This window comes from Mirounga leonina, unplaced genomic scaffold (assembly GCF_011800145.1).
Source record: "Mirounga leonina isolate KUSES-001 unplaced genomic scaffold, KU_Mleo_1.0 Mir_176, whole genome shotgun sequence".
NCBI lineage: Eukaryota > Metazoa > Chordata > Mammalia > Carnivora > Phocidae > Mirounga > Mirounga leonina.
Window position 1 is genome coordinate 20,823,280 of NW_023270454.1, and position 24,223 is coordinate 20,847,502.

At 34.9% G+C, this 24,223-nt stretch overlaps 1 protein-coding gene across 1 annotated transcript in view; it reads right to left on the reverse strand.

Annotated features, from left to right (window-relative positions):
- The window catches only part of TLL1 (tolloid like 1), a 210,150-nt gene that overhangs the window by 12,742 nt on the left and 173,185 nt on the right, over positions 1–24,223 (reverse strand). The window contains exons 17-18 of the mRNA XM_035022757.1: positions 14,872–14,997; positions 12,147–12,274 (exon numbers count right to left, since the gene is read on the reverse strand). Of these exons, the coding sequence (XP_034878648.1) occupies positions 12,147–12,274; positions 14,872–14,997 (254 nt within the window). The remainder of the gene's footprint in view (positions 1–12,146; positions 12,275–14,871; positions 14,998–24,223) is intronic.

Consider the following 24,223-nt stretch of genomic DNA (forward strand, 5'->3'; position numbering starts at 1 on the left):
AAAAATAAACTATCATTCCCAGTAAAGGGGAAAAAAGCTGGGAGAAATAGAATATGTACTTGAAAATCCATTCATTTTCCTGCAGTCTCTGTAGCATAATATATTTGCACATAAACTTTTTGCATACATGTTTTTTAATACAATTTTGTGAAGTTATCACAATTCTAAATTTAATTAAGACATACATTTTTGTAATTTTGAAAAGAAAAAATTGACTAAGAACGGTTCTCCTTTAGTGCTGGCCAGTTATCTATTCCTTAACACACGGCCGTCTATTATCACTGGCTTTGGAGGAGTAAGGGAAGAAATGAAAGAAGCAATTTATATTAATTAGGGAGTAGGAGAAAGAAATAAAAGGTACTTAAAAGAAGAAACAAAAGAAAAGAAAGAGGGCCGATCTCTACTACCATATTCCACTGCACCCTACTTTAAAAAGTATAAATTAACATGATAATGACCAATAAGCACTAGAGAGTCATTATTTGTTGTAACCATATGAGTAAAAAAGAATGTTCACTTCATTCTACTGAAGACACTGGATAGTGCAAAAGAGATAAATACTGCGCAAAGAATCTTACAGGAAACAAACAAGAAACAGTGCACACAAAATACCGTGAACAAGGAGACTTCAGCAGAGTGTATTTACCGTGAAGTACAACATTCAAAGCAGGTGGTCACTGAAGTTTGCTGCTATTTACCTCTGCAATCCAGTGGCAGAGAACAGAGTAGAGGAGACACAGTACATGGGATATAGAAGACCCTGAATGGATGGTTGGCTGGAGATCCATTCATTTACCTATCTACCTATTCCATGTTTATGGCCAACCCAATGGATGGAAACGCTGTGAACGTGACAGGCCAACACTTCAGGTTTTCTGCCTCTCCTGAGCTGGTACTCAGTCGGCTTCTATTACCATTATGCACATAGACACTGTCTCAGTATCAGTCTGTAACTGTTAAGAAACCTATAGGAGACAATTGGCTTAACCGCACTTAGAATTCTTTATTAACTATGAAACCAAGCTTCTGAATTATAAGGTCAATGTTATCTCAAGAAAAAAATAAAAGCATTGTTTCAGGAGAATAACATCATCTGAAAAGTACTGCGTGTTGAACAATTGTCTCTTCTGACTGTGATTTAAGTCATTCATCTATCAATAAAAAGAGCAGAGAAACCTACTGTGTAGGAGAGAAAACTGTAGGAATGATGGGGGTGATGGCATTCTAAAGCACATCCTTTAAGTAACAGTTAAAATGGGATCAGAATTTACAGACCACACATGTTCAGCCCATTGAAAACCAAGTGAATGAGATAACTCAGTGACTACTTCACTCCCTAATGAAATGCAGGATGTCTGGAGTGAATCACAACATCTGTTTTACAGAACGGAGCACCACCACACAAAGTGGCAGAGCGCTTGCGGGCTGGGGGCATTCTGACACCTGGTCTGGAGCCAGCTGGCTCCCGCTTTTTATCTAATTACTAATGGAATCAGACTGACTCTGTAAGAGTCAAATTAGACAAAGGTTCTGCAGCTGACATATTCTCAAGTGATGCAAACAATTCTCATTCATTAAGGTATTAGTGAATTTTCCTCTTGGAATTGGTAGCAGCTTGTTAGGTCATCTGTAAAGATTGGGTGGTCCTTTTCCAGAAGTCAGTCTAACCCAAATGCTCCACCACACACAAGCAAAAGCGTCACTAACTCACATGCCGACATCTCATAAATCTGGCCCTTAATATCACAGAGGTATCCACATCTAAGGACCTCCATATATAGCAATGTTGCCTCAATAAAATATATTTCTAGGTCACAGGAAGGTATTAGAGGGGGCCATGGGAAATTGGGAAAATCTTAAAAAATATTTTTGTAGAATTCCCAAAGATACAGTGAGATATACAGTTTATTACTTTATTTTATGACACGTGCTGAGCCATGAATGTCTGTATCTAAATAATGCAGAATATGGAGATTTCTAGCCACCAGGAACCAATGCTATAACACTGCACCCCAGAAAGACACTTAGCTTCCCAGAACATCCTTCAACATCACAAAGGTAACAGGACAGCTAGCAAAGCTGATGTATGGAGCTATATGAAAGTCTGATTTCTGCTGAATCACCGCCCTCTTTTGGGGGACTTTAAAATATTTTTCTTAAGTGTTTACACTAAAACTTTATAGACATTTTAGTATTCAAACATTTAAACCCTACTCATCCATGATTATATTTCTATGATTTTAAGGTTACTAATCTAGGCTTTAAAAAAAAAAAAAAAAAAAGAGCAAATAACCATGAGCTCTAGTCAGAAATACGAATGCATTTCCCACAAGGCAAACTAAGAGACTAAGGAGTCCCATTCAAAGGAAAGAAAATTGAATTCTCGTTTTAGGCTATGGAAAGAATAACTATGTGTTTCTGGAACACCCAAGCAAGCCTAATCTACCTAGCTGGCCACCAGCCAGGCTGCCATATGCAGCCTCACATGAACATCTGTAGAGGGGCTTTTATTGAAAATACAGGCGCTGGCTGGAAGATAAGGCCATTCAGAGTCGCCACATATATTCACAAGGGACAAGAAAATAAAATGGTAGCATTTAATGCAGAAATAAAATTTAGCCAGGGTGACCATGAAAAGTAAGACATTGAAAGAGACTGATGCAAGGTGAGCAGCTGTGATACAAGATTTAGAGCTCCCTGGGCCCAGCCATCCTTCGCCCCTTCCTGTCTTCGGAGAGAACTATCATTTGGTTCCCCACAGGATATTGGAAGGATTAGAGGCCACTGGGAAACGTGGCAGAGTGGAATATAAGCCTCAGCCTTCCGATTCAAAAGACCTTCTCTGTCCCATGAGTCCTCTAAAGCTGAGATCAAATACACTTTTGGTAGATTTATGGTGGAGAATTATGTAACATTTGTAGGTGTTTTTGTGTTCTAAATAGCCCATCTATGAAGCTATAAATGGCAACTACATAACTTAGCAAAACTCCAGGATATGATAAATCAAATAAACATGACATAAGCATATTGGCCTATTGCTGGATGTCCCTATGCCTGGAACTTTGTTCCTGTTTTGTTGGTTTGTTTTTGTTGTGTTTGGGTTTTAATGTTTTAATATTTAAAAATATTTTAAGAGTACCCAAAATTTAATAATCAGTTGTGTCTCTCAGAACCAAGACAAGATGAAGTCAGGAGTAAAACAGATCCTTGTCCTTATTCATTCAGAACTTTATCTCTTTTCCAGTAAGAAGACTTTCTCCCCCCAAATATCTTTCAACCAGGGTTTCTTTCTACTTTAAAATTATTAATATAGAGTCAGAACCTCATAATACACACACACACACACACACACAGCGAAACAAAGCAAACATATTAGTTTCCTATTGCTGCTGTAGCAAATTACCACAAATTCAGTGGCTTAAATGACACACATTTACTCTCCTAGAGCTATGGTGGTTACAAATCTAAAATGGGCAAGCAGCGCTGGACCTTCCAGAGGAAAAGTGAGGATCTGTTTCCTTGCATTTTGCCCATCTTCTCGAAGCTGCCCTCATTCCTTGGCTCATGTCCCTTTGTTCCATCTTCATAACCAACAGTCTAGCATCTTCTCTCCTCCCTGACCTCCTGCTTCCTTCTTGTAAGCACCCCTGTGACCACATCAAGCCCACCCAGAAAATCCAGGATAATCTCTCCATTTCAAGAACTTTACGTTAACCACAGTTCCTTTTGCCACATAAGGTAACATGTGCTTAGGTTCTGGGGATCAGGACACCTTTGAGGAGATGAGGAACATTATTCTGTCTACTACAAAAAGTAAGAGCTAAATGTTTTCACCCTCTGATTTCAGGGAAAGTGATCATGGACACTTATGACTCCATGATTTCAAACTCTTTTACCCTGACCCTCTTAACTAACTGAATCCTGCAGAGCGAGTCTGGCCCTCAGGCTGTTTTTGTAATTAAACTTTTATTGGACCACAACCACATGCATTCATTTGTGTATTGTCAGTGGATGCTTTCATACTCAAACAGCAGAATTAAATTGTAGCAGAACAGACCACATAGTCTACAAACTCCATAATATTTCCTATTTGACCCTTTAAAGAAAGTTTTCCGACAAGCAATCATTAGCTATATTTTTAATTGTTAGGATTGAGTTTCAGATTCATAAGGCTACACAAAAACTTGATCATGGTTGAATTATCCAATAAAATGGTATATAATTTTTATTATTAATCATTGCCATAATTATAATTACTCTTTGTATATCATATATCAATGTTTATCGGCTTTTAATAAGCTATTATGCCAAACACTTTATATGCAAGTTCATGTAATACACACACAAAATTCCTGAGTACATATTCGCTCCAATTTCCAAAGGAAGAAATTGAGACATAAAAGGATTAGTATCTTTCTCAAGATAACATGGCTAGTTAGGTTTAGACACAAGTCACTTTAAGTTCAAAATATATGTTCCTAATCCTTCCATATGTCTCTGTTGGGTATTCATTTTACTTAATTATTATAACTTCCTCTTCCTTTTCCATTTAAATTATTATATACGAACGCGTGCACAGCCATTATGGATGCAGGATGCTAAAATTAAAAAAAAATTAGGGGCGCCTGGGTGGCTCAGTTGGTTAAGCGACTGCCTTCAGCTCAGGTCATGATCATGGAGTCCCTGGATCGAGTCCCGCATCGGGCTCCCTGCTCGGCAGGGAGTCTGCTTCTCCCTCTGACCCTCCTCCCTCTCATGCTCTCTGTCTCTCATTCTCTCTCTCTCAAATAAATAAATAAAATCTTTAAAAAAAAAAAAATTAAATTAAATTAAAAAAATAAAATTAAATTAAAAAAAATTAGATAAAATGTAGAGAGAGAATCTTGGGCTTGAAGGTATTTAGATTCCTATCAGCTTTATAAATTTGCCAACTAACCTAAGCTGTCTGGGACAGCTTCCTTATCTATAAGTGTTATTTGTGATACCAACTTGAGATAATATGCATGATACCACATTAGTTCTTAGTGCTATTTAGTCCAAGCACAGTTTTGCGAGGTAGGAGTTGTACCCAGTCAAGGTGCATTTTATTATTTGGAAAACACTCTAAGAAATGGAAAACTTGAGAACATTTATATTTTTATTTGTGGAATTACATATGAGAGAGTGCCTGTCTTAGACTAGGCCCCTTTTAAAGGACTCTCCCAGGATCTCTTGATCCCAGCTCTCTAGCTTATTACATTTATATGAAGATAGTATTCCAAGGTCTTATAAAGATCAGAATATGGGTCACAAAAGTGTATGAAAGAATACACAAAAAATCTTCAAGAACCAATATAATAATTCATAAATACAATTCTACTTAATTTTTATATTTAGCTTTATAATAGTAAATTCATGATCTAGGGACAAAATTAATATTTATTATGTAGTATAAACATAATTTAAGCTGTTATTATATTCAAATTGTTGTTTCATATTACTGGACAGTATTTACTATGTCCTTTTTTTAAAAATCACCTTTAAATAAGATTTCCTGCTTGTATATCAGGTGGTATACTACAGCCTAATCATATTCTTTTTTTTTTTTTTAAAGATTTTATTTATTTATTTGACAGAGAGAGACACAGCGAGAGAGGGAACACAAGCAGGGGGAGCGGGAGAGGGAGAAGCAGGCTTCCCGCGGAGCAGGGAGCCCGATGTGGGGCTCGATCCCAGGACCCCGGGATCATGACCTGAGCCGAAGGCAGACGCTTAATGACTGAGCCACCCAGGTGCCCCCAGCCTAATCATATTCTGGCTACACATTCTGGGCTTTACCCAAAGCAAATCTGTCAGGAGAGCGTAAGCAGTAACTCATTGGTGTTATATTTACTTTCAGAAAATATGTTCAGTCTTACATATTTAAATGCATGTGTGGGATTAAAGATGGCTACGTATTCTCTGCTACTCTCCCCATTGAGAGATGAAGCCTAATTCTCTTCCCCTTGAATCTGGACTAACCTTTGTAATTTCCTTAACCAATAGGGTGTGAGGAGGTAACATTCAGGGGCTTCTGTGGCATCTTCCTGGGCCTCCTGAAATACTCTCTTTGGGGACCCAGTACTACCATAGGAAGTTTCTGAGACCACCATGCTAGAATGATGGTGTGTAGGTGTTCTGGTTGTCCCAGCTGAGATTACCTTCTAGCCCTCTCCACCAAGATGACAGATATACAATTAAAGCCACCTTGACTCTCCAAACCAGACCATACCCAGGTGAATATCACTGACCTCAACCAATGCCATGGGCAACAGAATTTTCAGGAAAGCACTACTGAAATCATGACCCTCTTTCTCCCCCAAACCACGGGATATAATAAAATGGTGCTTGTTTTAAGCCACGAGGTTCTGGGTTAGTTTATTATGAAGCAATAGATAATTAAAACAGTGCATAAAAAAGAATAGTTGTATTATACTGCCAAAAGTCTTAAATTTCTGTAAATCCATAATAAGCTGACCACTACTTATAGTTCAGTCCTTACATTATTGTACAATAATAGACACTAGATATGGATGATCACATTGTGAACTGAATATACTTATGGTAAGTAAATACTATGCACAAAAATGCTCATATCGCTCAAAGGGCACTGAATTTTATTTTAAGTCCTTTACCTCCATAATTGCAACATTATCTAAATAACCGTGATGTTTGTAGTCTTACAAGTAAACCAAATTAACTAAAATATGGTTATCCGAGATATAGTGAAAGGCTTGTTTCACCCACAAACCACTATTACATGTCACCCAACACAACTCTATATCAAGGTAAAAGAATATTTGTGTTAGAAAGAAAAGTAAGCCCCTTAAAATTCACAAGCAAAGTGGTTTTCTTTATAACTCGTGAAATTGTCTTTAGGATAATTTCTTTTCCTTTGCTTTTGATATGAATAGGTAAAATATTTAGAAATGTTTCATTATTTTTCCATAGAGCCTAAATAAAAAGGGGTAACAATATGTGAGTTGTAAAGAAAGCTTCATGGTGTAGAAAGAGATCAAATGTTTTCTTTGCTTTCTCTCTTTGCCCTGGCTCATAAAGACACTAGCTTGTAACCAAATATCTATCAGCAGCTCTTGGCCTAAGGATATTAAAAGATTTAATAATTTTCCAAGTTTCCTTTGGGAATCTATTTTCCAAATTCAGTTTGGGTTCAAGTTCTTCCATGAAAATTAAGGACCCTAAAGAAACCAGGCAAAATGCATATATCTTGAACAATGTATCTTTTTGGTAACATTTGCTATACAATAAATGTCTAACTACCTAGGAAGGTGATTGAATGGTTTGAATTGGAATTATAAACAGGGTTGGCCAAATGTCCATTGGCTGATATCTGCTATAAACAGCAATTTCAGTTTTAAAGTAGGTAAGATTAGTTAGCAGTTACATAATAAGCAGGGAGACAATAATAGTAGACATAAGCAACAACATTGAAATGGTAAGAATTAAAATATATAGAACTAAAATATCACTTGAAGTTGGTAGCTAATCTTATGACACACTTTCCAGTGATCCTAACTCTTAGAGTGTATTAGCGTGTATTGAGAGGTTTTATATGAACATGATTAACAGGATAATAAAGTGGGAATCAGTATTGTGTTTCAATTTAGAAACTTTGGGGTGAAGTGATGTGTTTTAACAAGGCTCCTAGGTAATTTTGATGCATGCTAATATTTGAGAAAGCCTAGGGCTTAGACTGTAATGACTTCCACAAAGATGACAAAATCAAATACTTAAAGATCAATATTTGCTCAAAGTTTTTTTTTTTTTCTTTCTGCGAATTTCCTTCTTAGGATACTCGTAAGCATGACCACTGTTGACAGACATGCTTTATGTCCTGACCTTCAAGTGGAATATTTGCATGAAAATTAAAGCTTGCAATTTGTGAGGGAACAGACTGTCCTAGAGTTGGAAGGGGAGTTCAATAAGCTGAAAGATATAAAACTAAGAAAGAATAAAATATTGTCATTTTTAAAATTAAGGTATATCAGGAGTTCTACTTCCTCTTGGATATAGAGAGCTGGAACTATTGTTGTTTCTACCCCAACAACAAGAAAAACCCATGTAAACTTTAAAAATCACAACTTCGCTGAACACATCAGAGCTGAAGTCACAAGTCAACCAAGTAATGTGAAATGCACTGAATCTCAGCCCCCTCCAAGGACAAATGAGACACATGCTCCTGTTCACCAGTGACAGACCATGGAAGGAAGAGATGCTGGGTGCCGTACAACCAGGCAAGAAGTATCCAGCTATAATTGTTAATAAACTGGTAGAAGTCAGGTGTGGACTAGAGTAAAAGAACAGAGACCCTGGGAGCTGAAGATACAGGGGGGTGTTAGAACCCACTTGCAGGCTTTTCTCCCTGGACCCCAATCTCCTGCTCATGAGGAAAATCATGGGCAGAGCAGGAGAAGGCCAACTGCCTTCCTCAGTGTTGCAGGCTTGGAGAAGCGAAGTGGTTACTGTTATGAGAAAAATATGAAGCCCTGATGTAACCTTTCTCTAGAAAACAAACCTTAAGCTCCTGGAAGAAGGAAAGAAAACCCTGTCACCACCAGGGCAAAGATACAGACCCATTGTAGCCAGGCGAAGGGCAAAACAACAACAACAACAAAACCCCACAATAAACCACATCTGCCTCTGGAGAAGCACTGTTCACAGGTTCCTACAGCAAGAAGAGTAGAAGCCTGCTACCACTATGGAAAGGACAAGAAACTCTCATGGAAGACCAATCAGAGATATAAGATGGAGTTTGGTTGCCACAGAGAAAAGACACAGGACCACCGAGAAAGACCATCGCCGATACCTAAACCATCAGGGCCTAAGATAGAAGCTGTACTAAGACAACAGTGAGGCCCTTACCCGGAGCAACAAGCACCCAGTAAGAAGAAACTTCAGTCTACCACTGGGGAGGATAAAGTGTGGAGAGGGAAATCACTCATGGTGGAGATGAACAGGGGAGCTAAAGATAAAGTAGAAACATTGTGAAATGTCATTGAAATCCCAGCCTCTGATTTAAGAAAAAGGAATTCAAGGCCAATGGTGCACTGAAGGTCATCATAGGAACAAGAAAACCCAAAGTTTTAGTCAGCTTTACTAACTAGATATTTCCTCAACAACATCAACTTCCATACACACATGTGCTAATAGCCTCAGAAGAGATGTGTCCACTTCCAGACATAAAATATCTACTGTTATCCACATAATGTCAGGTATTTTAAAAAAAAGTCACATGACACACAAAAAAGGCAAGAAAAGCAAAAAAACACACTACTAAAACAGAAAATAATGAACAGAACTGCCTCAGACATAACCCCTATGTTTAAACCATGAGATGGAATTTAAAATAACTATGATTGGGGCACCACCCAAGTAGCTCAGTCAGTTAAGTGTCTGACTCTTGATTTCAGTTCAGGTCATGATCTCAGGGTCGTGAGATCAAGCACCACATCAGGCTCTGTGCTGGGCGTGGAGCCTACTTGAGATTCTCTCTCTCCCTCTGCCCCCACCCTTGTTCACGTCCTTTCTCTTTAAAAAAATAAATTAAATAAGGTAAATATGATTATTATGCTCCAGATACTAGTAAATGACCACTTTCTTATACTGTACACAAAAATAAATCCAAAATGGATAAAGACCTAAGTGTGAGACAGAAATCCATCAAAATCCTAGAGAAGAACACAAGCAGCAACCTCTTTGACCTCAGCCACACCAACTTCTCACTAGACACGTCTCCAGATGCAAGAAAAACAAAAGTGAAAATGAACTATTGGACTACATCAAAATAAAAAGTTTCTGCACAGTGAAGGAAACAATCAACAAAACTATAAGGTAGCTTACAGAATGGGAGAAGATATTTGCAAATTGCATATCTGATAAAGGGTAACTATCTAAAATCTATACAGAACTTATTTAATTCAACCACCTGAAAACCAAATAATCCACTTAAGAAGTGGACAGAAGACACCAGAGCTTACTCTGTCTGTGCACACAGGGAGGAGAGGCCATGTGAGTATATAACAACAAAGTAGCCATCTACAAGCCAGGAGATGAGGCATTACCAGACAGCATGTTGATCTTGAACTTCTAGCCTCCAAAACTGTAAGAAAATATTTTGTTTTTGTTTTAGCCACTCAGTCTATGGTATTTTGTTGTGGCAACCTAAGCAAATTAATGAACATGAAAGTTATAATAATGAATCAAATGAACATGCTAGAAATAAAAAACATGGTAAGAGGAATAAAGAATGTGTTAATAAGTTCATCAAGGAGACTCAAGACAGCCAAAGAAACAATCACTGAACTTGAAGATAGGTCCAAAGAAATTTATGCAAACTTAGACTCAAGAAGAGTGACAAAAAATTAACAGAGCATCCAAGAGTTATGGTATAATATAAAACAATCTAGCATATGTGTAGTTTGAATCTCAGAAGGAAAGGAGAGACAATAGTAAAAAAGAATTTTGTGGAGAAATAATGGCAGAGAATTTTCAGAAATTTCTAACAAACATCATAATATGGATGCAAGAAATTCAGAGAATTTTGAGAAGAATAAATCCCACAAAATTTCTAAACACACACACATAGGTACATTATATTCAAACTTCTGATAAAAAAAAGTTGAAGATAACAATAGGAAAAAAAGGAATAAATATAAGATTTATAACAGGCTTATGAGAAACCATGAAAGCCAAAAAATAATGGAGTCAGTGTTTAAAGTATAGACGAGAAAATAAAATTGTCATCCTAGAATTTTATACCCAATGAAAATATCTTTAAATAGTGGTACTGCACAGACATACCCTACACAAAATATAGAAGGAATCTGTCTTCAGACAGAAGGAATGTAATGCAGACAAAATGTGGATCTACAAAACACATTGTCTTCAGAAAATCTATTTTTCCAATTTCTTTAGCTAACTGCCATGCTGAAAAAAATGCAGCCCGTAAGCTTCAGAATGGTCCTCTCAATCAGGACCTTGGACAGGACAGGCAAATAATCCTGTTCCCACAATACTGTCATCTTACCACCTAGCATCCTTCCGAAGAGTGGCTGAAATAAGTTGATGTCTCTGTTTGGAAAGTCATTTACTGATATTTTACAAATACAGTGATTGCAAGAAACTCTGTAAGATGGCTATGAACATCTTGGTGACATTCTCTAATTTTATTATTATAATGCCACATATAAGTAATGCTTCTCCCCCACCCCATCAAATTCACTGAAAAGAAAGTTTAAAAACAAAGTTTTAAAATTAACCTTATGGCTGGACTGGTCCAGTAAGCTACCATATGTAGACTGGTAGCCTCTTTCTCAAGACAATGTCTTGTCCTTTATTATGGTGCCACTAGACTATCCTGAGCCTTGCTGGTTGGCATTCCCTCCTGCTTTTGACAACAGCATGTTATGGGAAATTGTTAAAATTTCTATATTCTTATGATTATTTCCTTACATTATACTCTTCAAGTACTCTGTAGGCTATAATGAAACTTAATATATATTACCATATGATCAGGACAGAATGCAAGACAAAGAACACAGGAGGAAGGACAAACATTACATTCATATGTGAATTTAGGGGAAGTCTAAAGATACCAGTAACCGTCTAAGGAAGGCAACTATGTTATGCAAAAATGACTTGTCGTTACAAGACAACATTGTTTTATAAAAAATACATGCAGATATATTTAGGTATATAGAATTGACACAACCAGTACTGTGCTCTCTTTATATGAATAGTTATTTTATTTCTTTCTTGCTGGATTTCGGATGATTTTTTTGTTCCTTCCTTTATTTTCCCCACTTGGAAACATTATGACCAATAACATGTTAGGAAGGAGAGCCTATTGTTTTGCAGCAACTTTGATAATGCCTTTAAAGCATCTGGGATAAGTACACTGTATGAGAACTGCACAGCTGCCCTTACTGTCATCTTGATCTAGGAAATCAGGGATTTGTTTAGTGTAAGTAGGAAAGCATAAGAAAGAAAATCTTTTCCAGCTGCCCACTAATTCAATTCAATTAAATAAACATTCACTTTATTTCCATGTGCTGGCCATGAAAGACAAGGGCAGTCAGTTTAACAGAAAGAAGGACAAGCTCACTTACTAATTTGATTCGGTGGCCAGGAGTGGTACTGATTTCCCATGTGCATTCCTTCCTGCTTGGGTACTTGTCTGGCCAGTTGGGGCTGGTGATGAAGCCACTTGGACTGTGGATCTTCTGTTCACACTCAGCTGTGCCAGTAACAATAATATCAATTAGTATGGAAATCTAGCCCGGGATTGGTTTAGCAAGAAAGTAGCCTATTTGCTGCCTATGCTGCTGAAAGATTTTCCTGAATACTAACTAATCACCACTCCGGTCTCTGTTATCATAGTCATCTGCTTTGGCAAACATGTTGTAGATCATAATCAGGCAATGTTTGTTTTTTTGCTCACATGAAATTAAGTGTTTACAATGAATTAGATAAATGCCTAAAAGAAAATGGACTAGTTTAAATTGCTGGATCTGAAAGCTCAGATTTTAACAGAGCAACATATATTGACAATCGAGGATATTAACACTTGGCATGTGCAAAATACTTAATGCAATGTCACAAATGATAATCAATGCCATTTTCAATTCATATTTTTCCATTAGCAGAAACATCATTTATAGCTAATTAACATCATTAAGCCATTTTATGGATGATGTATTTACATTTTCTCTCACCCTTAAAGTAAAGATGTGAATACCTAAACCATAATTTTAGCTGTTAAAGTAAATTAATCCCTAATTTTATCAAAGTACAATGCAGCACTAAGGGGAAAAATAAATGAACAGCTACTAGCCATGGAAATAGCTTCTAAACTAATTTTGAAGACTATTTCATTCAATTAATATGAGATTTCTTTTAGGTTTTTCACAATTAAAATTACCTTACCTTAAAAGAGACTATTCTACATTGTAAATATCACACTTCAAAAATGTTTAATGTCAAAAAAATATTTAATATCCTCAGGCTCTGTCCATTCTCTGTAACTGATGAAGCAGCCCCCTACACATCCTAGTTTAGACTGGGAATTATTTGTTGTGTATTATGTATCCCATTCTAAAACACAACTAATTCTCTGATACTTTCCAAGAAATCTCTTTGGGGCAATTCTTTACTATATGGACAAAACACCTGTTACACTGCAGGGCTGTGCAATAAGGGTATGATGCCCAACATAAATGTGCTGTTGTTGCATTCCTTACTACTAGATCTTTCTCTTGTGATAGTTTTCCATAGGGAGATTTGGACTCCTAGCATAGGAATACAAAAAAGAGAAGAAATTCAGCTCCTTTCAAACAATGTAGGATCATGTAGCACGTCTTAGAATCTAGATCCTAACAGTTTTCTAAGTTCCATTATTCCTGTCCTTGCTTTACCATATGAAATATGGAGTCTCCAGGATCTGGAAATAGCCTATAAAACAAAGCCAAGAGGCTCGCTACCAAATTGGAGAAGGTGTCCATACAATAGCAGAGGTAAAAGAAGTTCCTAAACCTTTTACTGGCAGTAAAAATGAGCTTTAGTAGGGATACCTAAATACCGTTCTATCTAAAAGCAAGCTTCCTATGAAATCCTTTCTTGAAAATATTTACTGTAATAAACAGAGAATTAAGGTATCTAATTTATATTTGTTACTTGTGAGCCACAGGGTATATGCATACTCTACAAAAGCTCTCTCTTTTTTCTCTGAGTTATCTTCCATAACTGCATGACTATTCCCCAGCCTGTTGATTTAACAGAATACTGTACTAAGTTACAAATATCAGTCCTCACGGGTTTATCCTCACATAAGAAACTTAAAAGAGGGAAAAAAATTCTGCTTGCATATGATTCTGAGCAATATCATTGGCTCAATGAAAAAATAGAAAAAAACTGACATGTAACAATATTTGAAAGAATGTGAATGGAACAAGAGTCAGTTCAGGATATCCTGTACTAATCCAATGTTCATACAAAGAGCTGCTATCTAACTGTGATTTTAGCCAGGGACCTACCAATCTACATGTGCTAATAACTAAAGTTATAAAATCTGCTATAGTAATTCTTTCAAAATGGACATAAATCCAATTTAAGTAGAAAATTCAGGAGCAGATTCTCAAAGGATGAAATAAGAACTGAGTAACTATTTCTTGTTCCCATCTACCTCATATAGGCTAAGGAGATAAAGATAACTGTTTTTTATAACATCAGAATATTATAAGGCCTTGGGATCAAAACCTGATAGCCTACTATTGTGCTATTAGAATGCTCCTTTTTTTTTTTTTTTTTTTTTTTTTTTTGGCCAAACCCATCACTTAGAACTTTAAATGGCACAGTATCTACCATTTTCAAATGTCTTTCCTCTGGTAGGCATTTGAGTTTGATACTCTTGGTATTTAAAGTGCCATCACTCATGTAGCATATATATGAGATATTCTGGGGAGGGAAATTAAACCAAATGCAAAACATTTAGCAGAAGTCAAGTTTAAATATGGAGACTGTCATAGGGTCTGTGCTACAAGAACCTGGGGATAATGTGGTGCTTTTCTGGCTGCCAGATGGCATCATAGCCACTCCGATGTCTGTTACACAAAGTTATTCTAATGTCACCCATGTGTGAAGTGCAGAACCTTTAGGTATTATGAGGTTTCCAATAGTATGCCTTGTATCTCTGAACGCTGCACATATTTTTTTTTGACATTTGAATAGTCAACAATGATATCACTCATTGATATGATTAACTCTACTTGGAAGCAGTGCTTTACCGAAACTACATGCAATTCTAGATGTTGTCAAGAAAAGAACACTCTTTCATACCTTCCTTGCAGTCATGTTTATTTTCATGCAGCACAAATCCATTACGGCACTGACACATGTAGCTTCCCATTGTGTTGACACATTCATGTTGACACCCACCATTATCCTTAGAGCATTCGTCTTTGTCTAGCAAAAAGATAACCCCACAGTTTAGTAAGTAGCTTTAGAAACAAAGGATATCAAAGGAAACTCTTTCAGCTGTGGTTAGCACTGGCAAAGGGTAAACTAAGTCACAGCTTTCTTTGTTCCCAACATAAAACAAAAGCCCCCAAATTTATAGTGTCTTAGTTTTACCCATTCCTTGTTTAGCTTGGAGCCTTGTACCATGAACTGAGTTTCTAAGACTGTTGACTATAGGAAGAAAACTTGTAGCCTCTTTCACTCCTATGTTGGAGTAGGAGTTTTGAGTAGGAGAGAGGAAATGAATGAATCTTTTTCCAACTAATCCTAGACATTTATTGCCAATTTTTAAAAATAAATTTAAAATTGTGGGTAGTTTGAATAAATGCAGAACTGCAAAGTAGAGGGAAATCCTTCAATATATTAGCCATGGTGTAGAGACAGAGGCTAAACAAGGTTCCAAAATTTGTGTATAATAACTTAAAAAAAAAAAATCACTCAGTATGACTACTGCAGTTGATTTTTTTGTTGTTGTTGTTAACTTTGCTGTTATGGTTAGCATTAATGAATCTGAACACTTCATCACCATTCAAGACAGAAAAAGGCATCATTAGATTATCCTAAAGAAGTAACTTAATTTACATATTTGAAACAAATCTACTCCAGCAGACCAGTTTATTAATAAGTAATTCCCTGAAAAGGCTTTTAGTGTGCTAGAAGTAAAGGTTAGAATAGGAAATATGAGCTTTAAGAAATAGCCAACAACTTCACTACAGGGAAAAAAGCCAAACGAGATTAGCAGGCAGTGAATCCAGTGAGAGGCATCAGCCACCATACTATGTCACTCAGCTGTCATTCCATGGCTGGCTTGTCCATTAAAGTCAAAACTGGCAGATTGCTCCTGACACACATAGATGATGACACATCACTCAGACTTTCATCACTCCCACAGCATAGAGAACAAAAAGGACACATGACAGTCATTATCAGAGGTTGGCTGAATTCAAAAATTTATACTGTCAACTTATTTTTCAAGTGACAATTTGTGAGCTCACAGTGGCACACAGATAGCTAAAGCTATTTTTGCCTTTTTATCAAATCAATATTCGCTCTATGGAAATGGGTTTGGGAAAAGCATTTTTATAGAAGAATCTGATAGTAATTTTTAAGGATGCATCTGTTTTCCCATTTTTGGAGATTGATTACACGACACAGCACACACATGCTTCTGGGATATATTCGTGTATTGGCAATATCAGAATACTCCAAATGCATACAGGCAGTCCCAAAGTTCAAAAGGATATATCAGAATCGATACATCTGTGATTTATGTGTTCTCTATCTTTAACACCTCCATTACACTTTTATTATTTACTATGTAGCTTAAGCACAATAAAAGTAGAATAAAGAAAACCGTTCTCTAAAAGTATAAGAAATAAAGAAACCATTCTCAACATGTATAAGAAATCAGAATACAGAATTAGCCTTGAAAAATTAATCTTAGAGTGATTTATAATCATTTCAAAGCCCTGTTCCCTTAATTGTGTCAACAGTGAAAACTACAGTTTATGAGTTATGGATGACTTATGCAAAACAGGTGGATGGTAGGTCATAACTTCTTACCCTGATGGAGTCAGCCACTTGTATTTTCCAATTCAGACAGTCAAGCAGTAAATGATTTATATTTGTTAATTTATTAATTAACTAAATTTATTAATGTACCTTTCCAGAGACACTTTAGTTGAGATGCTTCGGAAAAAAATATATCCTCGTGAGCGGATGTAGAAATAGACTTTCTTTGTTAAATGGAAATAACCAATTTAAAATTTCTGGTGCCAGAATTACTTACACTGAAATAGTTATATATTTCCTATGAAAATGTTTATATAATGAATGTTTGATGATCTTAACACCTGAGAGACTGAACTTTAGTTGTACTATAGGTCAATCAGACTTTTGGGAATTCACTGGAAATCTAACAACTATAAGCCATTTAGTTTATAGAAAATGAGTTCACATTTGCAATTGACTGGTAAACAGATTAAGTGCTCAGTGAACCAATGGTGGCAGGGACTGCCGGAAATCATCCTTTTATCTGGACCTGTTTCTGGACCTGTTTGGATTGCCATTCATGAGCAATATAAAAATGTTAAAATACAAACATGAACACAAGTTATTATTCATGCATTTTTAAGTCCATAGTTATTTTATAATCAAGGCAATTCCAGTGCATAAAATATTTCTAACATTTAAACTTCATTCTAGTGGCACTCTCAAGCCACTAGATTATATTTCTAGGAAGAATTATTTTCTTTAGATTTGGCAGAATGTATTATGATAGAATAATATTAGAACATAATATTACCACAATAGCTGTGGTAATGGTAACTAAAGAGAAATAAAGTTGAAAGTGAAATTGATTACATTACATAGTAGTTTTTTTGTAGCTAATAATTCATATTTATGTTGTTTGGGAAAAATAATTGATAATTTTAAGATAATCTTTAGAGGAAAAAGAAGGGGGGGGAGAAAAATAATGATTGTCCAAGTATCTATAGGACTATTTTCCCCTTTGACTGGTGTTTCCTTCCTTCATCTCCACATCTGACGGTGCCTAATATAATCAATGTCACATGAAAATTAAGAATAATCACAATACACTACTAGGATATGTATATTCTATACACATATTAATCTAGGGTTTATCTAAAATTCAAAACTGGACTAATGCAAACAGCAACTAAAAGCAACAGAGGAAAGTTATCATGCCCAGCAAAGTAACATATAAAACTGTGCCTCCACGTGTCAAATAATCATATGAGAAGAGAAAATTTCAGTAAATATTGGAATACTTAAAATTATGCACACAATTTACATCATGCAGACAAAGAAAGCTATTTATTTCAATTAATATTTTAAGTCACCTAGGGAGCAGTGAATACAGTGTAGTTATTTTAAAAATATTTATTTTATTTTTTAGATACTTGTTTTAATAAAAGTAAATAAACTATTCTATTTAAAGTGAATTGATTTCTGATGATCTGTTGATGAGAAATAGCAACATCACAAAAGACAAAGTCCACACGCATATTCTGGACTTCTTATGAATGAAAGTCATCAAACTAGAGAAAAAAGCTATTAGCAAACATGTTTATGTTTTCATTTTCTTTCCCTTTTTCCTCTTAGGACATGCAAACTACAGATATTTTGAACAATGAAAATCCAAAAGAGAGAACAGTGGATGTTGCAGTCTTAACTATTCCTTAGAATGTCTGCATAATAAATTTAATATTTGAGAATTCTATCAATAATTCATTTGAAATTTTCCAGTATTTTCATACTGTAGGCACAAAAGTTTAAGAATAGTTTTTATTAGTGAGAGAAACAAATGTTTTGCTGAGTAGAAATAAAACATTTATTTTCTGCAGATGGAAATTAGCCTCCTTCTTTGGAATGGACATATATGCTTTCCATTGCTTCATGTTTGATAAAGGAAAGATCCATTATTAGGAAAGAAGGAGGTGGCATTTTCCCATCAGAGGCCTGCAGAGTATCTCTGAGACTATCAGAAGCCATCAGTCTATGCATAATACATACTGGATGGAACTGAAGTGGCAACCTGTATCAAATTCTTGCAAGATTCAAAAATAAAAATTTTTTCTTTGCAGAAAGCTTCTTTATCTGTAGGAAAAAGAAAGTAAAGGGTCCATGCACCAGAAAAGAAACATATATGACAGATATACTCACAAGAAATGGCAAAAGATAAAATGAACAGACCCACTCACACTCCTGCATGCACACACACACACACTCCCATGCGTGTGTGAGCATATATATACGTGGCACATGCAAGTTTGAACACAAACCTAACAATAAATAATCCTCTTCAAAACAGCACTAATAAACTAATGTTACACTGTATGTTAACTAACTGGAATTAAATAAAAACTTGAGGAAAAAAAACCAGCACTAATAAACTCCTCCAAGAGCTACAACAAAGACAATTTGCTCTTTCCAAAATGTGGAAATATTTCAAAACCATTAATAAGGAAAACTTGTCAAAATCATAAGAAAGTTTTGTTTAATTATTTGAAATTAATCACATTAACATTTACAGTTTTCTTAGAATAATATGGGGCTGGATTTCTTCTAACAGTATCTACAAGCATTCCATTAAAGAGATGGTATACAGTAGGAATAATGTAAGCAAGTAACTGCACACAACAAAAGACGGGTCAGATGAAGAGCATGTCTGCTGAAATCATGTGAATTTGAGGTACAAAAATCACACAGATCATTTAATCTGACTCCTGTATTTGTTACAGACAGAAATAAACTGGGAGTCAGGAAAGGTGGGTTTTATTCCATTTTTACCACTGAGCAACTCACCAGGTCCTCCAGTAGCAGATCTGTGAGAGACACTGCTCTTAAATGAGGTTTAGTCTCCAAATTCTCTAATATTCACTCTAATTTAACTCTTACCAATCCATGGTTGTTTAAGGAAGACAGAATGTTCAACTCTCATTGCTGAAGTCATGTGTTACATTTTTTTCAAATAATGAATGCTAGAATTAAATTTTTAAAAAAACAAGTTTGACAAATATTGCCATTTTTTACATGCATAAAATCCTACTAATATTTCCTTTAATTTTGGCCCATTTAAATAAAAATACTTTGTTCTGAGTAGAATACCGTTAACCTTGCTTAACCATTTAAAATAAATAAGCTGTATCACATGTACCTGTGCAGATTTGCATACTTGTGTTCAAATCCACAATCATACAAAATTGTTTGGTTTTACTATTATGTAAAGTAAGTGATTAGTGTTAACAGAAAAACAAACCTCATTCAGTTCAAAAACGTAACAGTAATATATTGTTGGACCAGACTATCTTCTAGAAAATGCTTATGCTGTTTCCAGTGTAGCTAAAAAACTGAACAGATACAGTTTTATATCATGTCTGAATAGCTTTACTTTGATTATCCTAATTTCCTTATTTGCTTTCATATTACTTCATTATATTGTTTTTTAAATATATCCTAAAATCAGTACAGTATATGACACTTTGATTTTTGTAGTGGGCCTTGTGGACTTCCTGTTGTATAATACAATAACTTCTAAATGTTCAAGCTATAGCATTTTCCATGTCTAATGAAAGATTTTATTATGTTATTGTTAAGATTTTAAATCAGAATTTATTGTGATGGTTCTTATTTTTTTATAAATACTGAAGTGACAGAATTCGACATCCAAGAGTCATTCTTCTGATCCCATTTCTTAGGTCTATAAAGTGCTTATTTAAAATGAAAAGCTATGTACAAAAATAACTAGAATCTATATTTGATTATTTTATTAAATATTTATATTTGGAAATGATGCTATAAATGTTTTATTTCACAGTACACATTAAAATCTAAATATATTTTCTTTTTTAAAAAGATTTTATTTATTTATTTTGAGAGAGAGAGAATGAGAGAGAGAGGGAAAGCACATGGGGAGGGAGGGTCAGAGGGAGAAGCAGACTCCCTGCTGAGCTGGGAGCCCGATGCGATGCGGGACTCCATCCCAGGACTCCAAGATCATGACCTGAGCCGAAGGCAGTCGCTTAACCAAATGAGCCACCCAGGAGCCCCCCAAAAATTTAATATATTTTCATGTGTCTTTTTTCTTGATGTATCACTGAGCTGCAAGAAGGTTAGAATTATTTTTTAATAACTTTCCTTTCCAAATAATATGGAATCACCTATTATCAAATATTATTTCTTCTTTTTATTAAATCCTTGGTAATTGTTCCTGGCACAGGACTGTGGAAAAAAAAGCTGAACATGTTATATTCCTTATCATGTTTTCATAAATTCACAACCACTTCTGCAATCTTTAGAACACAGATTACAAATAGAAGCATTTAAGACTCAGTCTTCATAAGGTATCGCTTGATTAACATACACACTACAGTAACACATTTATTCAACTGTCTATACTAAGATAATCTTATTAAATAACTATAAAGTTAAAATTATTAAACTTAACTCAACACAAAATACTTGAGTTAAGATTATTAACCTCTATTAATATTTATTAACTAATTAATAAAAGAGATAACTTTAAAAGTTTCTTCACTCTCAAAGATCAAAGTCTATTAGGTAATGTTTACAAATCTAGAAATATTTGGGGTAACAGAAATATGGTATGTGTTTTTCTTCTAAAGTTATTTTAGAGGCACCTGGGTGGCTCAGTCGGTTAAGAGTCTGACTCTTGATTTCGGCTCAGGTCCTGATCTCAGGGTCTTGAGATGGAGCCCTGTGTCAGGCTCTGTGCTGAGTGTGGAACCTGCTTAAGATTCTCTCTCTCCCTTTTCCTTCTACCCACACACACCCACTCACACACTCTCTCTCAAAAATTAACTAATGAATTAAAGTTATTTTTGTATTTAAATTGAAAACTGAGAGAAGTTGGAGAAAAACTATAAAGTACCATCTTCCTACCTTAGTACACATTCTTGGTATTTTTATATAGCAACTTTCAGGTTTGTTCCCACCACATGCTTAGCTGTATGCACAGTGTGCAGATAGTTCCATACCTAGACTTCCATTAATATTTTATCATATACAACTTTTTACATCACAGAATCATTAAACCATCTTTATGGTGTAGAAAAGTCCACAAAGTGTACTTGTTCTAATTTATTTACCATTTTCCCCCTGTCATACCATTAGGTTGTTTCAAATTTCTATCACTATAATAGTATATTGAAATCCTTCTTCCAGCTTTTGAAACATTTCTTTATAAATGTGTCTCAAGAATAAGATTTCTGAAGAAACTAGAATAGTCATTGTAATGACTCTTAATTCCTGTGCTAAATTTCTTTCTAAAGAGTTTGTCACAATAAACCCAATGATGTATTTTGTCAAATCCCCCAAGAGTAAATTTTAACAAACAAAAAAATCCTTTAATTTTGTTTGCGAAATACAATATCCCCATGGTTTACATGTCTACTTTCTAATAAATATAATGAATTATTTGACTTTGAACACATAATTATATATTATTACCTTTAAAGCATTATTAGATCTCTAAGATAACATTTTCAGTGTGAATAGAGCCTATCTATTAAAATAGGTAATCTTTTGTAATTATAATTTTGTATGATGATCATAAGGACATCAGGTAAACTAAGTCTGAATTTGTTGTCATCTCTTGATAGTACCACACCAGCTCTTTATTATAATGTTTTTGTCTTCCCTTTCCTGAGCAAACATCTTCCCCACTAACAGGAACTCCTAGGAAATTAAATGTAAAATAAATTTAATACTCATCCAGAACCACAGTATTTTAAATATGAATCTGACAAACTGCTGATATTTTTCAATGCATCAAAAAGAAACCCCTTGAAGTTTACACTTAATGCTAATTATCTTGGACTTTATAAAATATTAATCTAGGGGTGCCTGGGTGACTCAGTCGGTTAAGCCTCTGCCTTCGGCTCAGGTCATGATCCCAGGGTCCTGGGATCAAGCCCCACATCGGATTCCCTGCTCAGCAAGGAGCCTGCTTCTCCCTCTCCAGCTCCCCCTGCTTGTGTTCCCTCTCTTGCTGTCTCTCCCTGTCAAATAAATAAATAAAATCTTAAAAAAAAACAAAAACAAAATATTAATCTAATAAAGAAGTGAAAAGTATATCTGTTGTTTTTCAGGTCACAAATACATTCAGTGTAACACTTAACATGCTATTTGCAAAGGGCATGATCAGCTCTTAGATAAACCAAGACAAACTGGGGGTTTAAATGCTTTATGACACTAAGCAGTTTACTTAACTCCTCAGCTGCTTCATCTGTCAAGTGAATATAATAATGAGAACTATTATAGACTATGTACTTGGATGTGCTGGAGAACAGCATCTTCTTTATGTGCCTTCATATCTATATTGTAAGAATTTAAGTAGCATGCTTTATATTTCAATAGTATCATTCTAAAGACACAAATCCATCTTTACAATTTGGAAAGTTTTTCCTAACCAATAATATCAGATAGTGAATTTTAAATATTCTGGGTAGCTTTAAATTTAATCATACTTTGCCACTATGTATGTAGCATGTATCTTTTGAAAAAGTAAATATTAAATAAAATGTATGACTATGATAAAGTAAAAAGGATTGATAATATTATTAATATTATGATAAGATTTATTCGCTTTATAATTTCAATTTTTAAAATAAATATTTAGGTGGTTCTAAAATAAAAACCTTTATCTCTAACCACTAAGTCACCTAAAATTTGTACAACATATGATATTTATAAAATAGTGAAGTCTAAGAATGTCTTGCTTTCATCAAAATAAGATATTAAAATGCTACTTTGAATAACATAAGTCTTAAATTAATGCCTGAGAAGAATTTTTAAAAGGCAATTAAACCTGGGGGAAGGAAAGCAAGGAGAATAAGAGAGCCAAGATCCCTTGTATTTTGAATGTCCTTCTGTGTATGACTTGGACCTCAATGGAGCTTGTGAACCATTAACTTCAATTACATTGAAAACCCCAAACAAACCCTAGGCACTGTAAATCTCATTAATTTTAAACACGTGGGGATTGGAATAAATGGACTTTGAATTAACTCAATCCAAATTACCTAATATTAAAATATAATTGGAATTCAGTGGCTTTAAATTGCCTGCCAGTCTGAAGGGCAGATTGCTATACTAAGGTTTATTGTAATTTTGTCTGGTTTTGAAGTTTCAGAATAATATCTTTATAAGTAAGGTATGATTCCAAAATTGGGAATATAAAGGAATTTCACTGGTGTTTTCACATATTTCTTTAAGTTTGCGGGACATTTTATCAAATTTCAGCTCTAGCCAAGAGAAATTTTACTATGAGTTGGTTAAACTAAATATTAAATTCCAAACAGAAGTGTCAACTGCTTAATGTACCTGATAATCTATTATTTTTAGTAGAATTGTAATTTCCATATACGTAGGTTTCATACTATAGTCCTTTCTATAGTGATGAGGCAAAGTATGATTTTAATATCGGCTTATCAATAAATGAAAATGTAATCATAAGAGGAATAAGAAATATTTGCTAGATAATAAGAATAAAAAAATACGTTGCTAAAATCAGATCAGGTATTCCAAAAAAAAAGATAAATCATTTTGAAACAGGCTGCCACTTTTTGGAAGTCTGGTATCATTACCCCAATACACTTATAAGTCACTGTATGAAAATATTATTGTA